The sequence below is a fragment of the Bombus impatiens genome, unplaced genomic scaffold, assembly GCF_000188095.3.
Source record: "Bombus impatiens unplaced genomic scaffold, BIMP_2.2 scf_1334, whole genome shotgun sequence".
NCBI lineage: Eukaryota > Metazoa > Arthropoda > Insecta > Hymenoptera > Apidae > Bombus > Bombus impatiens.
The window spans coordinates 261,313-281,105 of record NT_177753.1 but is presented as its reverse complement, the minus strand read 5'-3'; the positions used below and the strand labels follow the sequence as shown (position 1 = coordinate 281,105).

Genomic DNA, 19,793 nt, shown 5'->3' with positions numbered 1-19,793 from the left:
AGAATAGCGATACTAATAAGAATGCAAAGGAAATTGAGGACGATATTAAGAATAATTATTAAAAACCTTCATTCAAATAGCAATCGAACGTTTCGTAAAAAGCAAATCTATTTTTAGATGAAGTTGGAAGGTCGATGTTGAAATGTTCTCGATGGTTCCCATCTTCTTCAATGATGGTTTAAATATACATGCAAATCGTTAAGAATATCTTATGAAGACTAAAAAAAAGGAGGATAAACAATATATGAATATGTAATAAATGGACTGCGGATTTTTGTGCATTTATTTGAAGGTGCAAAGATCCACATAATGCATGCAGTGCAAAAATATACATATAAAATATTCAAAGTAGAGCGTTTGTTATGATATGTAGTAGATGAATTTCTTTAATTGTTAATCATAAAAATCCACAGTTTAGTAATAAACTAGAATTGAGGACCAGTCAATGAATGTAAGTAATCAATAAATTGTTTCCTTAGTACCAATATTTCGGATTGTATTTTTGATTAATTGTATCTCGCAACGACGTCATTTAGTCAACTTTTACTAATTTAAATAAAACAGAAGTTATATAATGATTAGATATTACGACATTCTTACGTTTGAAAGAAGAAAAATTTAATGATATTAATATTATTACTACGTAAAATATGTAACTATATATACATGTATATATGAATCTGTGTATAGATCACATGTAGTAGAGAATATTTTTTTATCTTCTAATGGATATGGCTAGATGGCGACACTTGACCACTTCCACGTAAAAAATGGCGGACTGCAAGGGTGCGTTTTGTGATTCTTTTCTTATACAGTAAATTAACGATAAATTCTGCACGATTATGTAAATTATAATAATTGAAAATTCATAGGAAATCATTGTTTTTCTTTATCCATGTTATTCTTCTTTGATTCCTATGTATTTCCGTATTTTCCTTTCTCGGCAATATTTACTCTGTAGAGCGTTACAACAGATTGAGGAAATAATTTTGTTTGACAATTATGTTAACTATCTGTTTTTGAATTTCACGTAGAAAATAAAGAAGAGACGAATCGACCATCCTATGTTTTAAAGGTAGATCCACCACAAGAGTCACCGGGGGATTCACCTGAAAATTCCAACAGTGGTAAATACGCAGTGTTATTTTTTGTTCCACATGCGTAACTTTATCATCAGTTTTTTCTATGATATTTACATACAGTTGCTATATTTGATATATTTTCGTTATCTCGCTACAATGTAGCATAGTTTCTGACCTGTCTCAATAACTTTTGTTGGAAACCACATAGGTTATGATGTGATAGGTATTATTTGCATGTAACAATTTATGACTAGTAGTTTATGAAATCTGAACTTTTTCAGAAGAAATGGAGAGCTCATCGACAGAAAATAATATCCGGGAATCACCTTCGAGTTCTAACAAGCCAGTGTTAGCTGCGTCAAAGTTTAGAACAACGTTTGGGTGTAGTGATTCCATCAAGAACTTAGTCGAGGAAAGAAAGTCATCCACGTTGTGGCCCTCTCAATTGAGCACAGTGACAAACAGTCAGCCTACTACTAAAGTATATCTACAACCAGCTAAGTTTCAGAATCCGTTTGCAAAAGCCACAGATTCATTATTAGATGAAAAGAATAAGGAAAAGGAAAATAACAAAACAGAAACAAAGGAAGATAAGAATGAAGAAAAGGATGATAAAAGTGAAAAGAAAAATGATAATAGTGAAGTAGGAGAAACTAAAGGTGAAGTAACAGAAAGTAAAAGTGAAGTAAAAGAAGCTAAAAGGGAAGACAAGCCAATTGAGGAAGTAAAGCCCACCTTCCTGTTGCTAGGCACAAGCACAAAAGATAGTGTAAATACTACAATAACGCCTTGTGCGTCAGAACCAAACTTTGTATTTGGTCAGAACCTACAGGAACGCGTTATGATTGCGAACGATGCAGAAAATTCCGACAAAACGGAAGACAAGGAGAAAAAGGAAAAGAAGGAGGAAAGCACAAATGCAAATGGTTCCACAGAGCTTCTTTTTTCCAGTGCGTCAGCAGCATGCCGTACTACCTCCAAATCAAATCTAACATTAACCGAAGCTGCCCAAAAATTAGAAGAAGCAAACCGTGCTAATAAGAGGAAGTATAGTCAAATAACACCATTAACTGGTGAAGAAGGAGAAACGAATGTTCTTCAGATTAACTGTAAATTCTTCGCGTTTGATAAGGTTTGTATAAGAATTATTTCTGCTTTCAATTTTTCAGAATGATTCATTCACGATAAATTTCCAATTTTGTTCAGGCTAGTGGCAGTTGGCAAGAAAGAGGTAGAGGTACTTTAAGGCTAAACGACCGCGACGAAGAATCTCGATTAGTGGGACGCACTGCAGGGACGCAGAGATTAATTATGAACACAAAAGTATGGCCAGGAATGATCGCGGAACGAGCGGCACTTAAATCATTAAGACTAACGGCGATGGATGTTCAAGGAAGTATCAGAATCTTCATTATTCAAGCAGCGCCAAAGGAAGTGGAACAACTCCATGATTTGTTGGAAGAGCGGCTAGTACGCGCACAGCTACGCCACCCCAAGAAATTAGCTACTGAACAGTGACAGTCGATCAGTCGTCCCTGCGAGCTGTTTGCCAGTTATCATCTGAATGTACGCGACGCAGAAGTTGCTAACACGTGAGAACAAGATTCGGGAAACTACGTCGAAGTTATCAGGCCCTATTTGTTTCTATAGTAATTCGTACACAATAGAACTATGGCTATGATTCGCGCTTTTTCCCCTTGTGGATGTTCTTAGACTTCGATGATATATCCCGTGGTGCACTGATGTTTGCAGACAAGCAAGAGGAGACAAAAAAGGCGAAAATACCAAGCCAAATTCTTTTTGGTATATATTTTCTAATCATTCCCAACCGATAATTCTTTTACACGAATTTCAAGCAGCGTTTTTTAAAAGGAACCGAGGAAACCACTGGCTAGGGAGTTTTGATAATAGCATAATACGAACACACATATACACATATACACACACAAATCAGTCACGAAACCGTGTTGTACGCTTTGAAGAAGAACAGCGTTTTTAGTTTCCAGTGATCAGTCTCTTTATAAGAATCATTTGGATTTTTATCGTAGCGATGTTCGTATCGATTTAGGATTCTCTATTCCTTGTCCGCTATACATAAATATAAATATATAAATATTGTACCTTTTAAGAAAATTAAGATTAGTTACATTATTTAAGATGTAGTTCCGCCGTGAGCGAAAGTAACAGCTCTACACATGTTTATCGACGAGAAAACATTGCGAGCCTGTTTGAAATATACATTACATAAGGTTCTATCACGAGCACATAATGTTCAGGTTGTTTCATGATCGAATCTGTAACTGTTTGTACTTTACTTTAAGTGTATATAGTACCGAAGAAAATCAGACAATTTCCTCGCGGTATTTCAAAGGCTGTGTATAAAACGGCTTCTCTCTTTAATTTTCTGCTTAACGATATTTATCGACACGACAATCGCTCGTTTGTTCCACGAGGAAGAATGAGGGGAGTCAGTCACAAAATTGCTCTTTAATGCAATGTGCAGTAATGGAACTGCAAAGATATTAATTAACGTAGAAAAAAATTTTATTCATGATACAAATAATGAATTATTGCTATTGTTTTTCTGTACTTGATATGTAAGGAAACGAACTCATTGTACACATCGTTAATTACACATCGAACAAATACATTCGTTTGCATAAAAAAAATCAATCGTTAGTGTTTCTTTTTTTATACTATCCAAATTTATTAAAAAAAAAATAACCAAAGTCAAGCTTGTCCGAAATGTACAAGTCTTTTCTTATCTGATATAAGGAACTATTTTTTTTTAACCCGTCCAGAAATTTTTCTGGAATCCATTTGCTTTTCCAGGCTGGAAAACGCGCCGGATAGCGCATTCTAATATTTCCCGCACGCGGCGCTACTCGACTCGATGGCGGGCGGTATTCAACAGGCTGATATTTATAGATTCGAGAGTTTCGTGCAAAGCTACACAACGTTTTAGGCGTCAAAATCCAGTTCCTATGTTCGTCAACATCCACGCGATGATCCATAGTTTTCAATTTGATCGTATGTATTCCATAAATTACAGCAGTCAGTAGTCGTTATTTTCAGAAAACGAAAGAGACTTGCTAAAGTACAGCATTCAAATATCGTGTGGAGTCAATCAAACTGTGTAGCTGACGTTTGAATATCGTTAATACTACTTTCGGTCGCGACACATTCCTGTCGAAACGATGTATCACATCGGAACGTTGGACCAAAGAAGAGGAAATTGAAAAGAAGAGACATCTTCCACTTCCATAGTCGATGTAACGTTTTCTTTCTCGAGTATTAGTCATACGTCCATTTGATCAAAAACATGTGATCTTCGCAAGGGTGAGAAGAGTGAAACTGAAGTAGAGACTCGGTGTCTTCTAACCTTTTCTTTCAAAAATTTCTGTGACAACCTCAGGGATTTTCCTTCTCGCTTGGAAGCCATATCTTTTTAATTATAATCGTAGCTCTTCTTCTTATTATTATTTGGTGCACAAAGGTTAAAAACGATGAAATCAGTGGTAAGTGAACAGTGCCGAATGTGACATCGGATCTGAAAAAGCCAATCAACTGTCAGAACTTATTCGGACGAGTAACGATACCGTTGATACAATTAAAATGACCAATTAAGGAGTCCAGTGTAATCCTCGATAAAGGAGATGATCGAGATTTAGAAGATTTAATGGTTATGCTTCGTTTCTTGTTGACTTGACTTATCAAGGTCACAATTCCTCCGATGACCCATTTCTTTGGTCGAGAATAGTCTATTATAATTTCACTAACAATGTGACGTGTTCTGCCCGCTGTTTCTTCGCGAAGGTGGAGTCAGTAAGTCTTAATCGATTGGAAGTGACCGATGTCTTGTTCGTGGCGGACAGAAAGGAAAATGTTGCTGGCCGATGGACGAGAATTCTTCTGGCATTACGCGGCCAAGTGCCCCGGAATTCGAGCGTCACGAGGCGGGAAACTAAAAAGATAGCATCGACGATCGAGCACGCGGTGATTCAGGTACTGATTCGTGAACGTTTAGCATGTTACCAGTGTTATTTTTCGACGTTGAAGCATCTGAATGAATTGTCATCAATGACAAAAGAATTAGCGTGGACAGAAGGCAAAGAGAGTAAGTAGGTGAATAGGAGGAAAATGATGTTCACCGGTGGTGCTCACGCGAAGAGGCGCAACGCAGGCGGTGGTTCAGGCCGGAAGTCGTCCGCGGACCGTAGAAGCCCACGAGCTGGAAGAAGTCCGCAGGCACGCGTGGGCGCGGAAGGATACACTTACAGGTGAGCCATTCGGTAGGTAAAGCTTGTTAAATGTTCCATGACTGTCCGACGTTACCTTCTGTTGTTAATCAATCTCTCCAGATAAAATACCTGCAATTAAATGATAGTAAAAATGTGAAATGTATTTCACAATTTTACACTGTTATAATAGAAGATATTTAATCAGATTGTCTTTCAGGAACAAAATTTTGGTACGAAATACTTTAGTTTGGATATACAAATTTTAGAAGCTTGAATTACTTTCTTATGAAAATTTAATTGATTTAGAATTAGCATTAACAAATTGCAAGTTTACGCTTGCAAATTCACAAGTGAAGTTTACAATACAACTGAATAGCTAGAATATCTGTAATAAAAATGTTACAACGTTTACTACAGAGTTTACTACAGAGCACAGTAATAAGTCCAGCGCAATAAATTTTTCATTAAATATTTCAGTTTAATCCATCGAGTTAAGTTCGTGTTAAAATTTCCACACTCAAAATGAATATCAGAAACTTTAATTACAAGCGTACAATTGAATCAACGAACACTAAACGAAAATGAAAGTCAAATTCCCTTAATGGCTCTTTAAAAGATTTTGAAGTGAGGGAATACGAGTTTATAGCATCAAATTAAATTTTACCTCCATTGAAAAATACGCGCGAGAAAGCAATAATTGAAAGATATAAGAGAAATGGCGTGATACGGTTTCAGAACCAGAATTCCAGTACTAAATCCAACAGATCTACCACCGACAACGTCCACAGGGAAAACATATGTATACAAAACCAGGGTTCCCCGACGGGATATCGCGGCTGCATCTGTGTCTCCTGCACGCGAAAAGAACAACATCGGCGGAGCAATTACGAAAAGGAGAGGAGCAGTAAAACACAACAAGGTGCACGTGGTTCGAGGTCACAAACTAGTTGCAAAATTCTTCAGGCAACCGACCTTCTGCGCCTTTTGCAAGGATTTCCTTTGGTAAAGTTTGTAAAACGTAAATGAAAGAAATATGTCTTGAGGAAACAAAGCAGCCACAAACACACGTTTTATCGAGAACATTCGCTCTCAGACAGCGTAGTAATAATCGAAGAGTTTCGATTTATCGTAAAAGACGGCTGCTTCGACGATGTACGTGCGGACATCTAAAAATAGTTTGCACCGTGCCGTTCGGCATATCACTCAAGTATCGGCCAGCGGTTTCCTCAAGTACGGCGTATTTTCCAATTAATCTGTGATGTGCTGTTTGTCGCAGGGGATTCGGAAAGCAAGGGTATCAATGCCAAGGTAAATATTATATCTCAGACAGCACTTTTTCCCACTGTACCGGCCACGTTGTACCTCTATTAATATTCCATTCCTGCGTTTCAGCCTGCCAAACAGCGGTGCACAAGAAGTGCCATGATAAATTGTTAACCAAGTGCCCGGAAAGTGGCAGGGAGTCCGAAAACACGATAGTAAGTGCATTCGCTTTACACAACTTCGCAACGTACAAGCGACAAATTTTCTTCAAGATTTATGAGAATAATCGATATTCGTTTGTCCATTTCCTTTGATGAGAATCAGTGGTGTTTTTTTTGGTAAAAGTTCAATGTATATCTCGAGGAAACTATGTTTGCTTGTTTGCTTAACGTATAGATGATCCATGATCATGGAAAACAACACTGTTTTTAATGTTGTCTCTTATGCTAAAATTTATGTCTATTTCTAAACGTCGAGAATCCGTGTGCAAACGTTTGCTCGTGATGCAACGATAAATTCTACCAAATACCGAATATTTTCAGACATATAATTTTCCAGTAATTTAAAACCCGAAATCCAAGTTTGTGTCCCTGAAAACAGATCTAATTATATACGTATGTGTTTTCCTTTTTGTAGTAAGGACATTGAAACTTTGTGAAAGTATCTGATATCTATTTTTATAAAAAGCGGTTATATGTTATTTCTGGTAGCCCACACACTGCATCTGTTTATGCTATTTGTTCAAAGTAACGCAACATCCAATCCTACACAGAATCGTTCTAATTTTGTTAATACTTGTTCGATGGCAGTACTTGAGGGAGCGTTTCAAGGTAGATGTGCCTCACAGGTTTCGCCCTTATACGTTCATGTCACCGACCTTTTGCGATCATTGCGGTTCCATGTTGTATGGTTTTTTTCGACAAGGTCTCAGATGCGACGGTAAGTAAGATTTAAGTAAAAGAATTTTCACGAAAACAATCGTCTTGTATACATGTATATCCTTTTCACTTTGATGCACCTTAAGTGTAAGTTTCACCATGTAAGCAATCTAAATTTGTATCACGAGTTTTGTAAAGTTTAACTTTTCAAGTAAATTTTCAAACTAAAGTTAGTTGTAGAATTGACTTGAAATAGAATTCGTTGCCATTCGTTGGCTATTTCTAAGTTTCCCTGAACAAGTAACAATAGGCACCGAGGAAGGAAACATTTGGCGCGGGTCTCGATGGCCGAATACAAAACAACGCGAAACCGTGGCTCCGCTGACACATTGCGCGTTTTACACGGCTGCAGAGACAACGACGCGAAATTCGTCGCCTGGCAATTTGACGTGCATGTTATACCGCGAGCTTCACGATGCATGATTGCGCGTCTTTCGGTATTCTTCACGACTTTCATCGATGTTGTTGTTGTGTTCTTAACAGCATGATAGTGACGAGTGATTTTAACCAATATACGTTTTGCCAAAATTTCTGTCGACAGTTCTTCACGTTGTACTCGAGTCTCTGTCAATTTTCCGAAACGGAAACGTTCTTCGTTAAAATGAAAAATATTCGTATTATCGCGTTCGATCATAGAAAAATAATAATCGTCCTCTTTTACCATTTTCGTGTCTCTTTACCTTAGTAAAATGCTTCGCGGTGTTCGCCAGCGATAACACCATAGGAACGCATGGGAAAAGGCTCGTTACATCAGATTTGACAATCGGTTCATACGATTCATCTCTAGTCCTCGCAATGAGTCACGTAAACGCTACAATACGGAAAATATTTGTAGAAAAGCAATGAGACGTTGTACGGGTTATTACAGTCCAGCTAGTATAGTTAGACGCTAGGAAGCCACATATACTAGACTTCTATTATTACACTGGGTCGCTGGCTTAGACTCAGTCGGTGTTGGCTCCCTGAACCGTGAGAACGGCTCGTCGAACACCTGAGAACGCGTTCGCCGGCGATCCGTGCCGCACTCAGTCGTCTTCGAGAGCGTGGAACCGCTCGTGCTCGCTGTTCGCGCCTCCCTCTGTTTGTGCTCCCTCTTCGAATTCCAGCCGTTCGTCGACTGTACGCGTAAATCTATTGGATAATCATCGCCACGATGCCCTACTACGGAGACAGTTTGCCCTATTACTACGGGGGACCCTTCTCTAATCACAGTTCATTGATGACCGGTGCTCCACGGTAAGCTTTTTCTTCGTCCAATTATTTTCCTTTCCTCTTAGCCCTCCTAAGACACCCTCTATACTATATTTCTTTATTTTCATTGCAAAAAATGCCTCGATTCACTTTTGGTAATTTGTTCTGCCGCCAGAGATACTTCTTGCATTTCATCGTGAAACAGTTTTCTTTTTTTACAAATTTTGAATTTTTCTCTTTTCCACTCTATCTCGGTGGACACGCTGTTTACATTTGATTTTCATCGCCTTCTTTAGTTCCTCTTCGCAACATGCGTTCTTCGTTGTATCAATTTTTCTTCTTTTACGTCTAAATAAAATGACACGACAGACACAATTTCTTATTATTGTGTCTTACTACTTCTCATTCGGCACTTTGTTCAGTTCATCGTTTTTTACGGTACGATTAAAGAGATTTTTCTTTTTCGAACAAAGGACTTTCTCGGAATACATTTTCTACCATGTTCTGGCAAACACACACTTCGAGTTTGATTATTCCTCCGCACTTGTTCGTCCCGTTTGCCCCGATCGTCCATCTAATCCAAGCGAAAATAGCGTTCCACGAAGCGGTTCCTTTCTTCGCTTTCTTTCCCCGCTTTTCCTTCGCGGACCATTATTCTTGGTCGCGGAGTGACGTTCGTCGTCGCGGAGGCTTCTCTGGTGGTTAGTTACGTGAATGCGCGAGGAGCGATAAAGAAGCTAACCGAAATAGCAAGCTCATTTCCCAATTTTCCTTCGAGTAAGCCAGTGGAAAATGAAAGGAAAATTCCATAGATCGGAACATGCTGGTGCAGCAGACGTGACATTGTACGCACACGATACTCTGCAATTGGAATAACTCTGTTAGAATGTTATTCGAAATTTTGACAAACGACGAACGATCTGTCAGATCTCGAAGTTATTAGTAAAACGCGAGATGCCGATTAATTGATTAATCGGCGGATTCGAGCGAATCAAAAGGATCAGGAGGAGTAGCGGGCTGATCGAAAATATTAGCCTTTAAAAATAGCCAAGTGTCTGGACGTGTAGTTTCCACGTGATAAAACTCCGTCGCAGTCGTTGCATTGCCAAAAAATCAACTGGTAAAATCCGCGATTACGTTATCTTTTTTATAACACTGAAAGGTTTAATGTAAACGTTTGTAAATAATGCGCAGAGAATAAAATTATTGTTCTTACATAAATGGAAAATCATTATAAGTAACGATTAACACTATATACTGAGGATTAGTAAATAGAATTTTTAGTTATAAAACAATAATTAAGAGAGAGTTCTTCCTTTTTGAATTTTTTCAGCAACTTACAAAATTAACGCGACAAAAATATTAAACAATTTAAATCGATATCTTACGTACAGCGTATTTTTTAAATAGAAAATTATTTAGATAAATGTAGAAATGACGGGAAAATATAATTGGAAAATTATTTATCTAAATAAAATATGCAATACCAAAGACAATAGCTTAACATTCGTAGAGGAGTGACAAGCGAAAAACCTGACGAGAAGTTTCAATCGCCTTTCATGATTAATATCGGTCAGTAGAACCATATGTGCGCTCAATTACCACTTGTTTGTCATCGTGTAACTGAATCGAAATCTGTCAATCGTTCGTGGCCATGGCCGAAGCCAAATTCAGAGGCAACGCGCGTAACAAGTGTCCACGATGCGCTTTCCATCCCTGCAATGTAATGCATCGCGAGAAGAAGCTTCTGGTATCGAGACCACGCAATCGGAAGCTTATCGGGTCAGGTTCGAAACAATTGCGTGACACAAAAACCATTATGTAACCGTCCAAACAACGATTTGCTATTTTTTTAGTCAACCTTCCTTACGATAAAAATTATTTTTACCAGCTTAGCGTACTTTCTTCGTGTTCGACTCATCTACAAACAAACGATACGCTATATTCAGCATCTTTCTATTCCAAATTCAAGGTCTTTGAATCTTATTATTTAAAAAAATACCAAAGAGAAACCGCCAGGGAAGCATCCACGTTGCCTAGCAACCAGAATTTCATGAAGTTATTCGCGTAGACCGCTCCATTCGCCGCTGTCCCGTTACTCGCCACATCTGTCGACCATCTCCGAGTCCCCACTGTCCACTCTGCGTCGTTACTCTCCCGCGTCAGTGCCCAGCCGGCCTAGACGCGTCATCGACACCGCGGACATCGACGTCTCGACACCCAGGACCCTGACTCAGGAGAATAGTCATCAAAGAAATCGTCTACGTCGTGACAGACCCACGATCAAAATCAGAAGCCAGGCCTTGAAAGATAATCCCGCTCTGAGACAGCATAACGAAAGGCACGAGAAGTCTGTGGGTGAATTATTGGTTGAGAAGTTCTTGATCAAGGACAAGAAACTCGACGAGGCGGAGAAACGTTTGCAGTTGTTCCATCAAGTGAGTTTGGAAACGGAAGAGGACGAAGAGGACCAAGATCTGCAACAGATAAAGAATAAAATTACTAGAAGATTCACCAGGAGAAGATCTTCGGCGGATATACAGTTGGATCCTGAACAGATAGAAAGAGAGGTGACTTACGCTCAAGTACAGGCAAAGGTATTGGACACTCTGGTTGCCGAGGAACAAGCTGAGATCGAGAACGAGGTTCGTAGAGGGACTCTGATTAAGAAAGGTGCTCCTGGAGGACCAAGGGCAGTTCCTATCTTCTGCAGGAGCGTCGATGGAGAGCCTGGGTCCCAGGATGAGGAGGAAGCTACGTCGCAGAAGGTAAGGAAAACCTTAAAAAAGGTGAAAAAGAAAAAGAAAACTACCGAAAAGCCGTCGCCGCCTGAGGCAGGTGAAAATTTAAGGGAACGTACGCCTAGTACCTCCAGCGACGCCTCCGCGGATGTCCAAACAAGTGAGAATGACGAGGAAAAAGTTCGGAAGCACTCGAGGCCGCAGATGTTCAAGGTCGAAGCCAGCAACAGCGTCGGGGACTTTTCTACCATTTGGGTGAACAGTAGTCCCGTGGAACAGTTCAGGGAAAGCGTGAAAATTCCCGTCCCTAAAAAATTACTTACACGGAAGACGGATAGACGCGAAGTTGAAGAAGAATCTGAAACGGAAATCGTGTTACCCGTGAAGAAACCCTATATAAAGGATACCTCGAGAAACAGCGTGTATTTCACGGTGAAGACGCCTCCGGAGACTTTGAAAAACGATCCTCTGAAGAAATTACAAATTATTACCAATGGAATGAAAGCAGAAGAAACGTCAGAGTCTCTTACAGAAAGAAAGATTAATCAGATCTTACCTGTAGATGTGACAGAAGAGGCTAAGGAAACGCCAGAGTATCCTAAAGAAAAAACACTTCGTCGGATCTCATCTGAGAATGTCAAAGAAGAGAATAAGGATACGAACCAAAAGACATCGTCCAAGGATAAAATCTTCCCAAAAGAGAAGAAAGAAGTAATACAGAAGAGAGCCATTGAAATTCCCAAGCAGAAGAAATTAGAATTTCTAGATAAAAAGGTTCCGGAGTTTCCAGTGTCCTCTGTCGTCTCTGTTGCGAAGAAGCAGGAATTATTAGAACCCAAGATCCACGACGATCCCATGATCGCAAGGGTTGATGAGAACAACGTGACGTTAAGTGTGGAGCCGTTGGCGAGCGAGAGCAGCGCCAGCGAAGCGCTTCCATCGGCTGCGGACAGGCTGCCAAAAGCGTCTAAAATTAATACGGATGAAAATAATGCCGTAGAAGCGCCAAAGTGTACGTTACGAGAACGGCAGTACCTGGCAAAACCGACGAAAGCCGAACGCGACGAAGACGTCGTATCTTCGGGAAGGAAGGTGAACAAAGCTGTGACCTTGAAGAACGCCTCCAAAGTAGGTGTTTCTACCGAAGAGTCGAACGTAGATGATCTTGGACAGTCCTTGAAAGAAGATAATCTATCAACGAAGACTTCCTCTTCCCTTGATGATGCAAATAACAACCTCGTGATTAAAACGACCTTGTCAGAGGGCCTCGAAGGTGACACGCAAAAAGCAGAAGGTTCGAGAAAAGTCGCCGAAAAGATAGGAAAGCATGTGATAGAGGATGACAAGGGCGGCAAGGTGAATGGGCCGAGTGTTGAAAAGATGGTAAAGAAAGGTGTCGAAGAAATTTCAAGATTGCCCTTCAAGGTGCCAACGAAGAAGACTGAGAGTAACCGAATAGAAAACAAAGCGGAGGCCAATTCGCAGAGTGCAACAAAGACTGAGACGCGAACAAACAAAGAGTCCAAGATCCCGTGGAGAACTAAACTTTCCAAGGTCGATACTCCTGGCGAGAGCAGCGTCGCTTTAGACAGAAGTATCAGTGTGGATTCTACGCCTGTTCCAACCAAAGAACGGACAGATCCAAATGCTTTAAAACAGTCTATATCCGTCGACGAAAATTTGATGACCAAAATGGCTTTACAGAAACCAGCGATAGTTGGAGAGATTGGAAACTTGTCTAAAAGCACGTCCACGGAATCTATAGATTTCTGGAGCGAGATTAAGGGACCGGAGAGTCCTAAAGTGACGAAAGTGACCAACAAGGGATTCAATTTCGCTGATTCCAAGAGTTGGGAGCCAGGTCAGGCGGTCGAGGACCTCTGCAGCGGGCAGCTGGACAAGAAAAAAGAGACTGATCCTAAAATAAGCGTCGCCACTCCGCCAGCCGAGTTCAGTAATATCGCCGTAATCGAGGAGGAGCGGAAGACCGAGGAGAAGTGGTCGAAATTCAAGACTGAACAGATAATATCCAGCACTGGAACGCTTTCGAGTACTTCAGAGAAGTCAGACTTTGATAAAGGTGATTCCGCTCCTAAGAAAGGATTAAAGAAGAAGAAGAACCTGTCTATAACAATCGACCAAGATGCGTACTCGACCGTAAAGAAGGCTCCTTTCAAGAGAGAAGACTCTTGGTCATCGACTATTTCTTTTAAATCCACGACGAATACTCCTGATACCACTGTTCCGGCTTCCGAAGTCTCCACACCGACCGCTGAGATTCCTGTGCCTGTAATAAACATCGAGGAAACGCCCACCCCAACTAGATCCGGTTCTCAGGTTCTGTACGAAGAGGACGAGCCCAAGACACCGACCAACGAATACCAAGAGAATGAAATATTGACAATGTCCAAGTGGAACAATCGCAGTGACCTTTCTAACGTGAACGAAGAGAAAGATATTTCAGTGCCCTCCAAGGAAGCCAACGCGATTTGCAGTCCAGAAGATACTCCGGAGTCCTCTAAAAAGAAAAAGGTGGTTAGAAAAAAGAAATCTTCCACGATCAAGAAAAGCTCTACCAAGAAAGAGGGTAGTAAAGACAACAAGGGATCCAAGAAGAGTTCTACCAAGAAAAGTTCCGCCAAGAGTCAGGAAGTCTTGAAAACTTCAGAAGTAAAGAATTCCGCTAAACCTAATCTCAAGAATAATACACCTGCTCAGAAGCCCATAGATCTCATTAGGATGTTTTACACGACTCCATCGGCGTTGTTAACTGCTACACCCAGAGACTTGTCCAAGGTTCGTCGAGCCAAGATTAAGAGGAAAAAGCATCACTCCAGGACGCCATCTGTGAGCAGTGACAGTACCGGAAGTACCACTAGTACGGCTACCACGGAAAGCAGTGGATCCACGTGTACGGATGATGACCCGGAGCACAAGAGGATGAATTCCACCAGGAGTAACGACTCTGGCTTCGACGGCTCGCCAAGGATATCGAGTACTTATTCTATAGTATTTTTGGATCGTTTGTTCTGTTAGTGTAGACAGATTGCGCAATTTCGATTTTTTTCACGTTTGCCTCATCCCAGGATTCTGTTTAGTCGAGCTGCCAGGAAGTTTGTTGCAGATTCGCAGAAATTTACCGTCTTCCCAGAGTGTGGGTGGTGTGTTTATGTTCAGAGGAACGTGCTGTTTTCGATATCTTTTTGATAACCATTGGCTTTTTCATTCATTTTACGTAAACGTAAATATATTAAATTGGTCGAAAATATTAAAACCAGTTGCTTAAGAATATGGCAATTTGCTAACTTGTGACTAACAGATATCGTTTGTAACTATCGTGACTAATGTGTGATTCACTCTATTACCTATAAGCTATTTTCTGCATGAAATTCTAGAGAGATACAAAGTCTTATGGTCAGGCTGTCAGAGTATCAGCAAACAATCAGCTGTTGCGTAACCGTTCCACATCCAGATGCATTCTCTGATCCAACAGTATCACGTGTTCCTGTTACAAACGTGAAGCCAGTTCTTCGTCGTTATGTAAGGTCGTTGTCATAGAGTCAACGACACTATTTACCAGTCTGTTTACAGGAAGTACCGTAATTATTAAAATGGTCTTCACTAGTTCTTCGTTGTCTCAATATCTCAATAAATAAATGAATATATATACATATATATATATGTATAACTTTCTTAAATCTTGATATAGATACAATTAATTTATCATAAATGGTCAATTATTGTTTAGTACCTTGATTTGAAACTAATGCACATGGTTGTGCCCATAGTGGTTCTATTTATAAGATGTGGCGCGGTTTCATAACAATACTCTAGACTTTACAATGCAGTCGCGATTAGTTGATGCTGCAAACAAGAGTTTCGAGATAAATTTAGATGGACGATGGGTTTACTGGGTATCAGTAGATAAAGAACCGCGAGAGACCGTTGTTCTCGCGTTAAAATAGCTTTTTTCGTACAAACAAGGTGCATCAAAGGTATTTGTTATAAAATCAAACAAATAAGACGCAGAACCTTTAAAAATAGATTGTGATATGGCCTGTCACAAAAAGTGTGAGAAACTGACTGGAAATCTCTGTGGATTGAACCAAAAACTCGTGGCAGAAGCCTTGCAGGCGCTCAAGAAAGGTGAGTTACTTATTCCAACCTGCTAAAAGTAGGGATCAAAGGAGTAACTAAGATTTTTCAATGTTTGATACCCTCGAAAGCATATTTCTCACTTTTTTCATATCTGATCTTAAGCATTGGCCGTGCAGTCAGACTTGGCTGGTCCAAGAAGCGTATTCATCTATGACTTTGCCGCAATTCCACGTGGCTGTCATAAATCCATTCATTCTAACTAGAAAATAGTTTGGTAGACGATACCGTAATTCCGGCAATATGAAATTATATCGTGGTTAAATCGGTCACTAGTGCTTATATCTATTATAATCTTCCTAGCTGTCCCTTAATCGATCATTTATGTTGTGTTCCTCGTGTCCCGTTCGCGTCATAAAACGGTCAGTTCTATTTTTGGGAAATGCTAGTCGGCCAACATACAGCGTGCTCATATGCCAAAGCCAGATCGATAATTAATTCGCTTATTAATCAAAATTTGACGAATATTCGAGCAACCAGACGTTCTTTGGCCCGGGAAGATCCCGGAAGAGAATCTAATACGATCGTTCTCTTTCTACAAATCTTGTCCAATAGTTACTTGTTCCTCTTTACTCGTTAGTAAGTATCTTTAAGATCCGAAACAGGCAATTTTTACGACCTGAGACTTTAAAAAGAGATGCACTGCAAGTATTTCAATGTCGTTTGCCTTATGGATGCGAAAATAAGACTAACCATGACATTTATAAATTGCCCCAATCGGTAGATCGATTGATATATTATTTCTATTTTAATTTCACAGCACCTTCGCAGTCGTCGGACAACCAGAGGAATTCAGACTCTTCAGACCATTTCCCCAGTGGAAGGATTACGCCACCGGCCACCAATCTTCCAAGGTTCAAGAAGTACACCGTGACGGATTTCAATTTCCTAAAAGTGAGTTTGCTGCCCAAGGCGGTTCATCATTATAAACGGTCGTTAACAGATTTTAGCCACGATCGTCGTGTTTACCGTGGCGCGTGCAACTCTCGGGCCTCTGCCAAGGTCCCGGCTGACGAAACGCCCAAATTATTCACTTCGAGATGATGGAAAGCTTCGTCTACGACGGATTATCTTTCTTCTATCAAAAACTTGCGTCAGTTTCACTTTCAGGGTTCTCTACATAAATCTGAAATAACAAGAGTTGTTTAGTTTCTAAATAACTTTATGGAATTTTGGAAGAGGAAGCATTTATATCTTTGTTATTAGAAAATTGAGATAGTTTAAACAAGAGAAATTTTAGAGGATTTTAGATTTTCTGCTCAATGAATTGACTTGATACAGGTTTCTTCTACATATTCGTAGATATACCTGCTTTGCATAAAATATATCAGCTCCCTTGGCTCACCAGGATGAAAGCCAATCGGTATCACGTGTATACCTGTAACACGTGAACCCAACTTGATCGATTCACAAGGTGTCCCTGCGAAGTGATCCAAACTGGGAGGTGCGACGAACCTTCGACCTCCTAATCTACGCCCGATCTAACGCGATCACGATGTTAAAAAGCTTCGAATCTCCTCGGCAGTGAAGAGTTTCTTGTGCATAAATTTTAGGCATCAGATAGTTTAATATCTTGAAATATCTGTATTGAAAGATAATAGGGTTTTATAGTCAGGCGACTTATCAGTGAGTAAATTTACAGAGAAGAAAGTTTAAAACGAATTTAATTTTGCGAAGGACCTCACGCAAATAGACTCACCTAAATTAGCTGCACGCAACGAATTATTTTTAACGAGTCCGAGGCACTCTCACGTGCGACATTCTAGCTTTAGACGCGTGAACTTTCCACCGTGTGCCATTTTCACTCTATCAGACCTGGATTTCCACCTGGTAACAGAACCTTGCCTCACTTTTGACGACTACAGTCGTTTCATAAGAATTACTCCCGGTGGATATTTCTTCCATATCTAATCCCAAGTTTGATCCTCTCCAATAATACGATACGTTGATCAACGAATTTTGGGACCTAAAACATTTGAAAATATAAATCTCAAAATTCCTAAAATTGGTTTTCTTAAAAACAAGAGCGGAAGTTATAACGTTTGTTATTTTTCCTTAGGTCCTAGGAAAAGGCAGTTTTGGCAAGGTGTTGTTAGCCGAACTCCGAGGCACTGAGTGCGTATACGCAGTAAAGTGCCTGAAGAAGGACGTAGTTCTTGAAGACGACGACGTAGAATGTACCTTAATCGAAAGGAAAGTCCTGACTCTAGCTACGAGGCACCCATACCTCTGTCACCTGTTTTGCACCTTTCAGACAGACTCCCATTTGTTCTTCGTAATGGAATACCTGAACGGCGGCGACTTGATGTTTCATATTCAAAAGTCGGGTCGTTTCCCAGAACCGAGAGCTCGATTCTACGCAGCTGAGATTTGGTCTGGCTTAAATTTCTTGCACAAGAAAGGAATAGTGTACAGAGACTTGAAATTAGACAATGTGCTGCTTGATTTCGACGGGCATATTAGGATAGCTGATTTTGGCATGTGCAAGCTGCAAATTTTTCTCGACAGAACCGCCGACACCTTCTGTGGAACGCCTGATTACATGGCTCCCGAGGTAAAAGAAGATCACAAACAAAAATAGAAAATATTCTTTGTGTAATAGGATCATTTTTCTCTTATCAAATAGCATGAGCGAGCTATTTAATTTAATTGGAATTATTGGCTGTCGAAGGAATCCAAGTTCCAAAATTAAGACACTAAAAGCGACGCTGAAAGAGCCGCGATTCGTTGGTCTCTTTGAGTTAACCAACTGACTGTTTCCGCATTGCAGATCATAAAGGGACTGAAATACAATCAGGCGGTGGACTGGTGGTCGTACGGCGTGCTTCTGTACGAGATGCTCACGGGACAGTCGCCATTCTCCGGCTGCGACGAGGATGAGCTATTTTGGAGTATATGCAACGAAAGACCGTTTATACCTCGTTACCTGAGCCAAGATTCCAGCGACATATTGGTCGCCCTTCTGGAAAAAGACTCTGGGAAAAGGCTTCCTGGTCACGAAATTGCGCTGCACTCTTTCTTCCACGTAATTAATCTTGTAGAATCAATTTACGGACTGGTCTCCATTCGCCAACACAGACGAAGACCATTCTGTGTAATTGAAACTTCTCATATGAACTGTGAAATTCATAAAACAATTAATATGTTCATTTCTCTAGCAATTGCCATGGGATAGATTAGAAAGGAGGCAACTGGAACCACCTTTCAAGCCAGCCCTGGAGCATACTTTAGATACGAAGTACTTTGACACAGCATTCACTGCTGAAAGACCACGACTGACTCCTGTACCTGAACAGATCCTCACCTCCATGGACCAGGGCGTCTTCCGTGGGTTTTCCTATACAAACCCAAATGCAACAGACTGAAGAAACTATCAGAGACGTGCCACGACTTCACAGATTTGCACGTTGGCGGTATTCAACGTGGTGTTCTTGTCTTACGACGTTAATGGTCCTGATGATCATTTGAAAGTTGATTCGAACGAAAGAGCAGGTGCTTACGCTCGTTTCTTGGCAAACGGAGAAAACTGAATGTTACTTTAGAGTCTATCAGGACCGACAATTGACTGAGTCTCGATGGAATCATTGAGGATGACGGCATTCGTCGGGGAAGATATTCTATGAGCGGTTCTAGCAAGGGTCAATATCTCTGAATCGCTCTCGATGATAAATGCTAGGTTTTTATAACGTAGAGGCCGCATTGCGTTTATAGGACACATAGATTAGCCATTCGTGGAACTTAAATGAGGTTCTAGCGTTTACAGAGTCAAGCTCGGCCGCGAGAAAACCGATTCGTTCAATTGCACGTTATGTTTCGTTTTTTAAACAAAACAAGTTTGTTTCTAGACAAAAATCGTGATAGGCCGAAAGTTCTACCGACGTTGGCTACGATGACATTTCAAATAAAACAATGGACAACATGCCTTAAATTATAATTAACGCGATGAACAGCAAAATATTTTAGAAAGAAGATATCACGATCAGATAACCGGAAGATGCTCGCAGACCTCTAATTGCACCGCGTTCCAGCGTTTATTCTAAACCTCTAGCGTTACACCGCGGTCAGGTTATTAATACTCCGAGTGGCTCATTACTTTGGCCACGATAAATACTGTCTCGAGCGTCTTCCACCCACAGACGACTGCTCTCGCTCTTCCTGTCTTCTCTTTTTTTTTTTTTTTTT

At 40.3% G+C, this 19,793-nt stretch overlaps 3 protein-coding genes and 1 long non-coding RNA gene across 5 annotated transcripts; 3 read left to right on the top strand and 1 right to left on the bottom strand.

Annotated features, from left to right (window-relative positions):
- Window positions 1–103: 103 nt before the first annotated feature.
- Window positions 104–3,755, top strand: LOC100742357 (ran-binding protein 3). 2 transcript variants are annotated; one of them, XM_012392248.3, is made up of 5 exons: window positions 104–451; window positions 740–786; window positions 1,035–1,127; window positions 1,367–2,214; window positions 2,289–3,755. In XM_012392248.3, exons 2-5 carry the CDS (start codon window positions 771–773, stop codon window positions 2,598–2,600), a joined length of 1,269 nt encoding a protein of 422 aa, XP_012247671.1. In that variant the 5' UTR covers window positions 104–451; window positions 740–770; the 3' UTR covers window positions 2,601–3,755. The 2 variants fall into 2 exon arrangements, with proteins under 2 accessions (XP_012247671.1, XP_012247669.1); XM_012392246.3 differs by having other exon boundaries at window positions 107–451; window positions 1,364–2,214.
- Window positions 2,887–10,853, bottom strand: LOC112213827. Its single transcript, XR_004462756.1, has 4 exons — window positions 10,718–10,853; window positions 10,604–10,636; window positions 5,234–5,452; window positions 2,887–4,632 (listed from the first exon to the last, which is right to left on the bottom strand). It is a non-coding gene; the product is annotated as an uncharacterized LOC112213827 (long non-coding RNA).
- LOC117152381 (putative protein kinase C delta type homolog) lies at window positions 4,632–7,535 on the top strand. The gene is made up of 5 exons (XM_033323929.1): window positions 4,632–5,362; window positions 6,059–6,325; window positions 6,600–6,631; window positions 6,716–6,801; window positions 7,396–7,535. The coding sequence occupies exons 1-5, from the start codon at window positions 5,223–5,225 to the stop codon at window positions 7,531–7,533; spliced, it is 663 nt and encodes a 220-aa protein (XP_033179820.1). The 5' UTR covers window positions 4,632–5,222; the 3' UTR covers window positions 7,534–7,535.
- LOC100742235 lies at window positions 7,968–19,530 on the top strand. Its single transcript, XM_012392267.3, has 6 exons — window positions 7,968–8,760; window positions 10,787–14,451; window positions 16,372–16,505; window positions 17,671–18,165; window positions 18,382–18,636; window positions 18,770–19,530. Exons 1-6 carry the CDS (start codon window positions 8,678–8,680, stop codon window positions 18,974–18,976), a joined length of 4,839 nt encoding a protein of 1,612 aa, XP_012247690.1. The 5' UTR covers window positions 7,968–8,677; the 3' UTR covers window positions 18,977–19,530.
- Window positions 19,531–19,793: the final 263 nt, after the last annotated feature.

Coding starts and splice junctions, on each gene's coding strand:
- LOC100742357 (XM_012392246.3), top strand. Junction 1,128..1,363: donor ACCTGAAAATTCCAACAGTG/GTAAATACGCAG, acceptor GAACTTTTTCAG/AAGAAATGGAGAGCTCATCG. Junction 2,215..2,288: donor AATTCTTCGCGTTTGATAAG/GTTTGTATAAGA, acceptor AATTTTGTTCAG/GCTAGTGGCAGTTGGCAAGA.
- LOC117152381 (XM_033323929.1), top strand. CDS start 5,223: ATGATGTTCACCGGTGGTGCTCACGCGAAGAGGCGCAACGCAGGCGGT. Junction 5,363..6,058: donor GCGGAAGGATACACTTACAG/GTGAGCCATTCG, acceptor ATACGGTTTCAG/AACCAGAATTCCAGTACTAA. Junction 6,632..6,715: donor GCAAGGGTATCAATGCCAAG/GTAAATATTATA, acceptor CCTGCGTTTCAG/CCTGCCAAACAGCGGTGCAC.
- LOC100742235 (XM_012392267.3), top strand. CDS start 8,678: ATGCCCTACTACGGAGACAGTTTGCCCTATTACTACGGGGGACCCTTC. Junction 16,506..17,670: donor CGGATTTCAATTTCCTAAAA/GTGAGTTTGCTG, acceptor ATTTTTCCTTAG/GTCCTAGGAAAAGGCAGTTT. Junction 18,166..18,381: donor CTGATTACATGGCTCCCGAG/GTAAAAGAAGAT, acceptor TCCGCATTGCAG/ATCATAAAGGGACTGAAATA.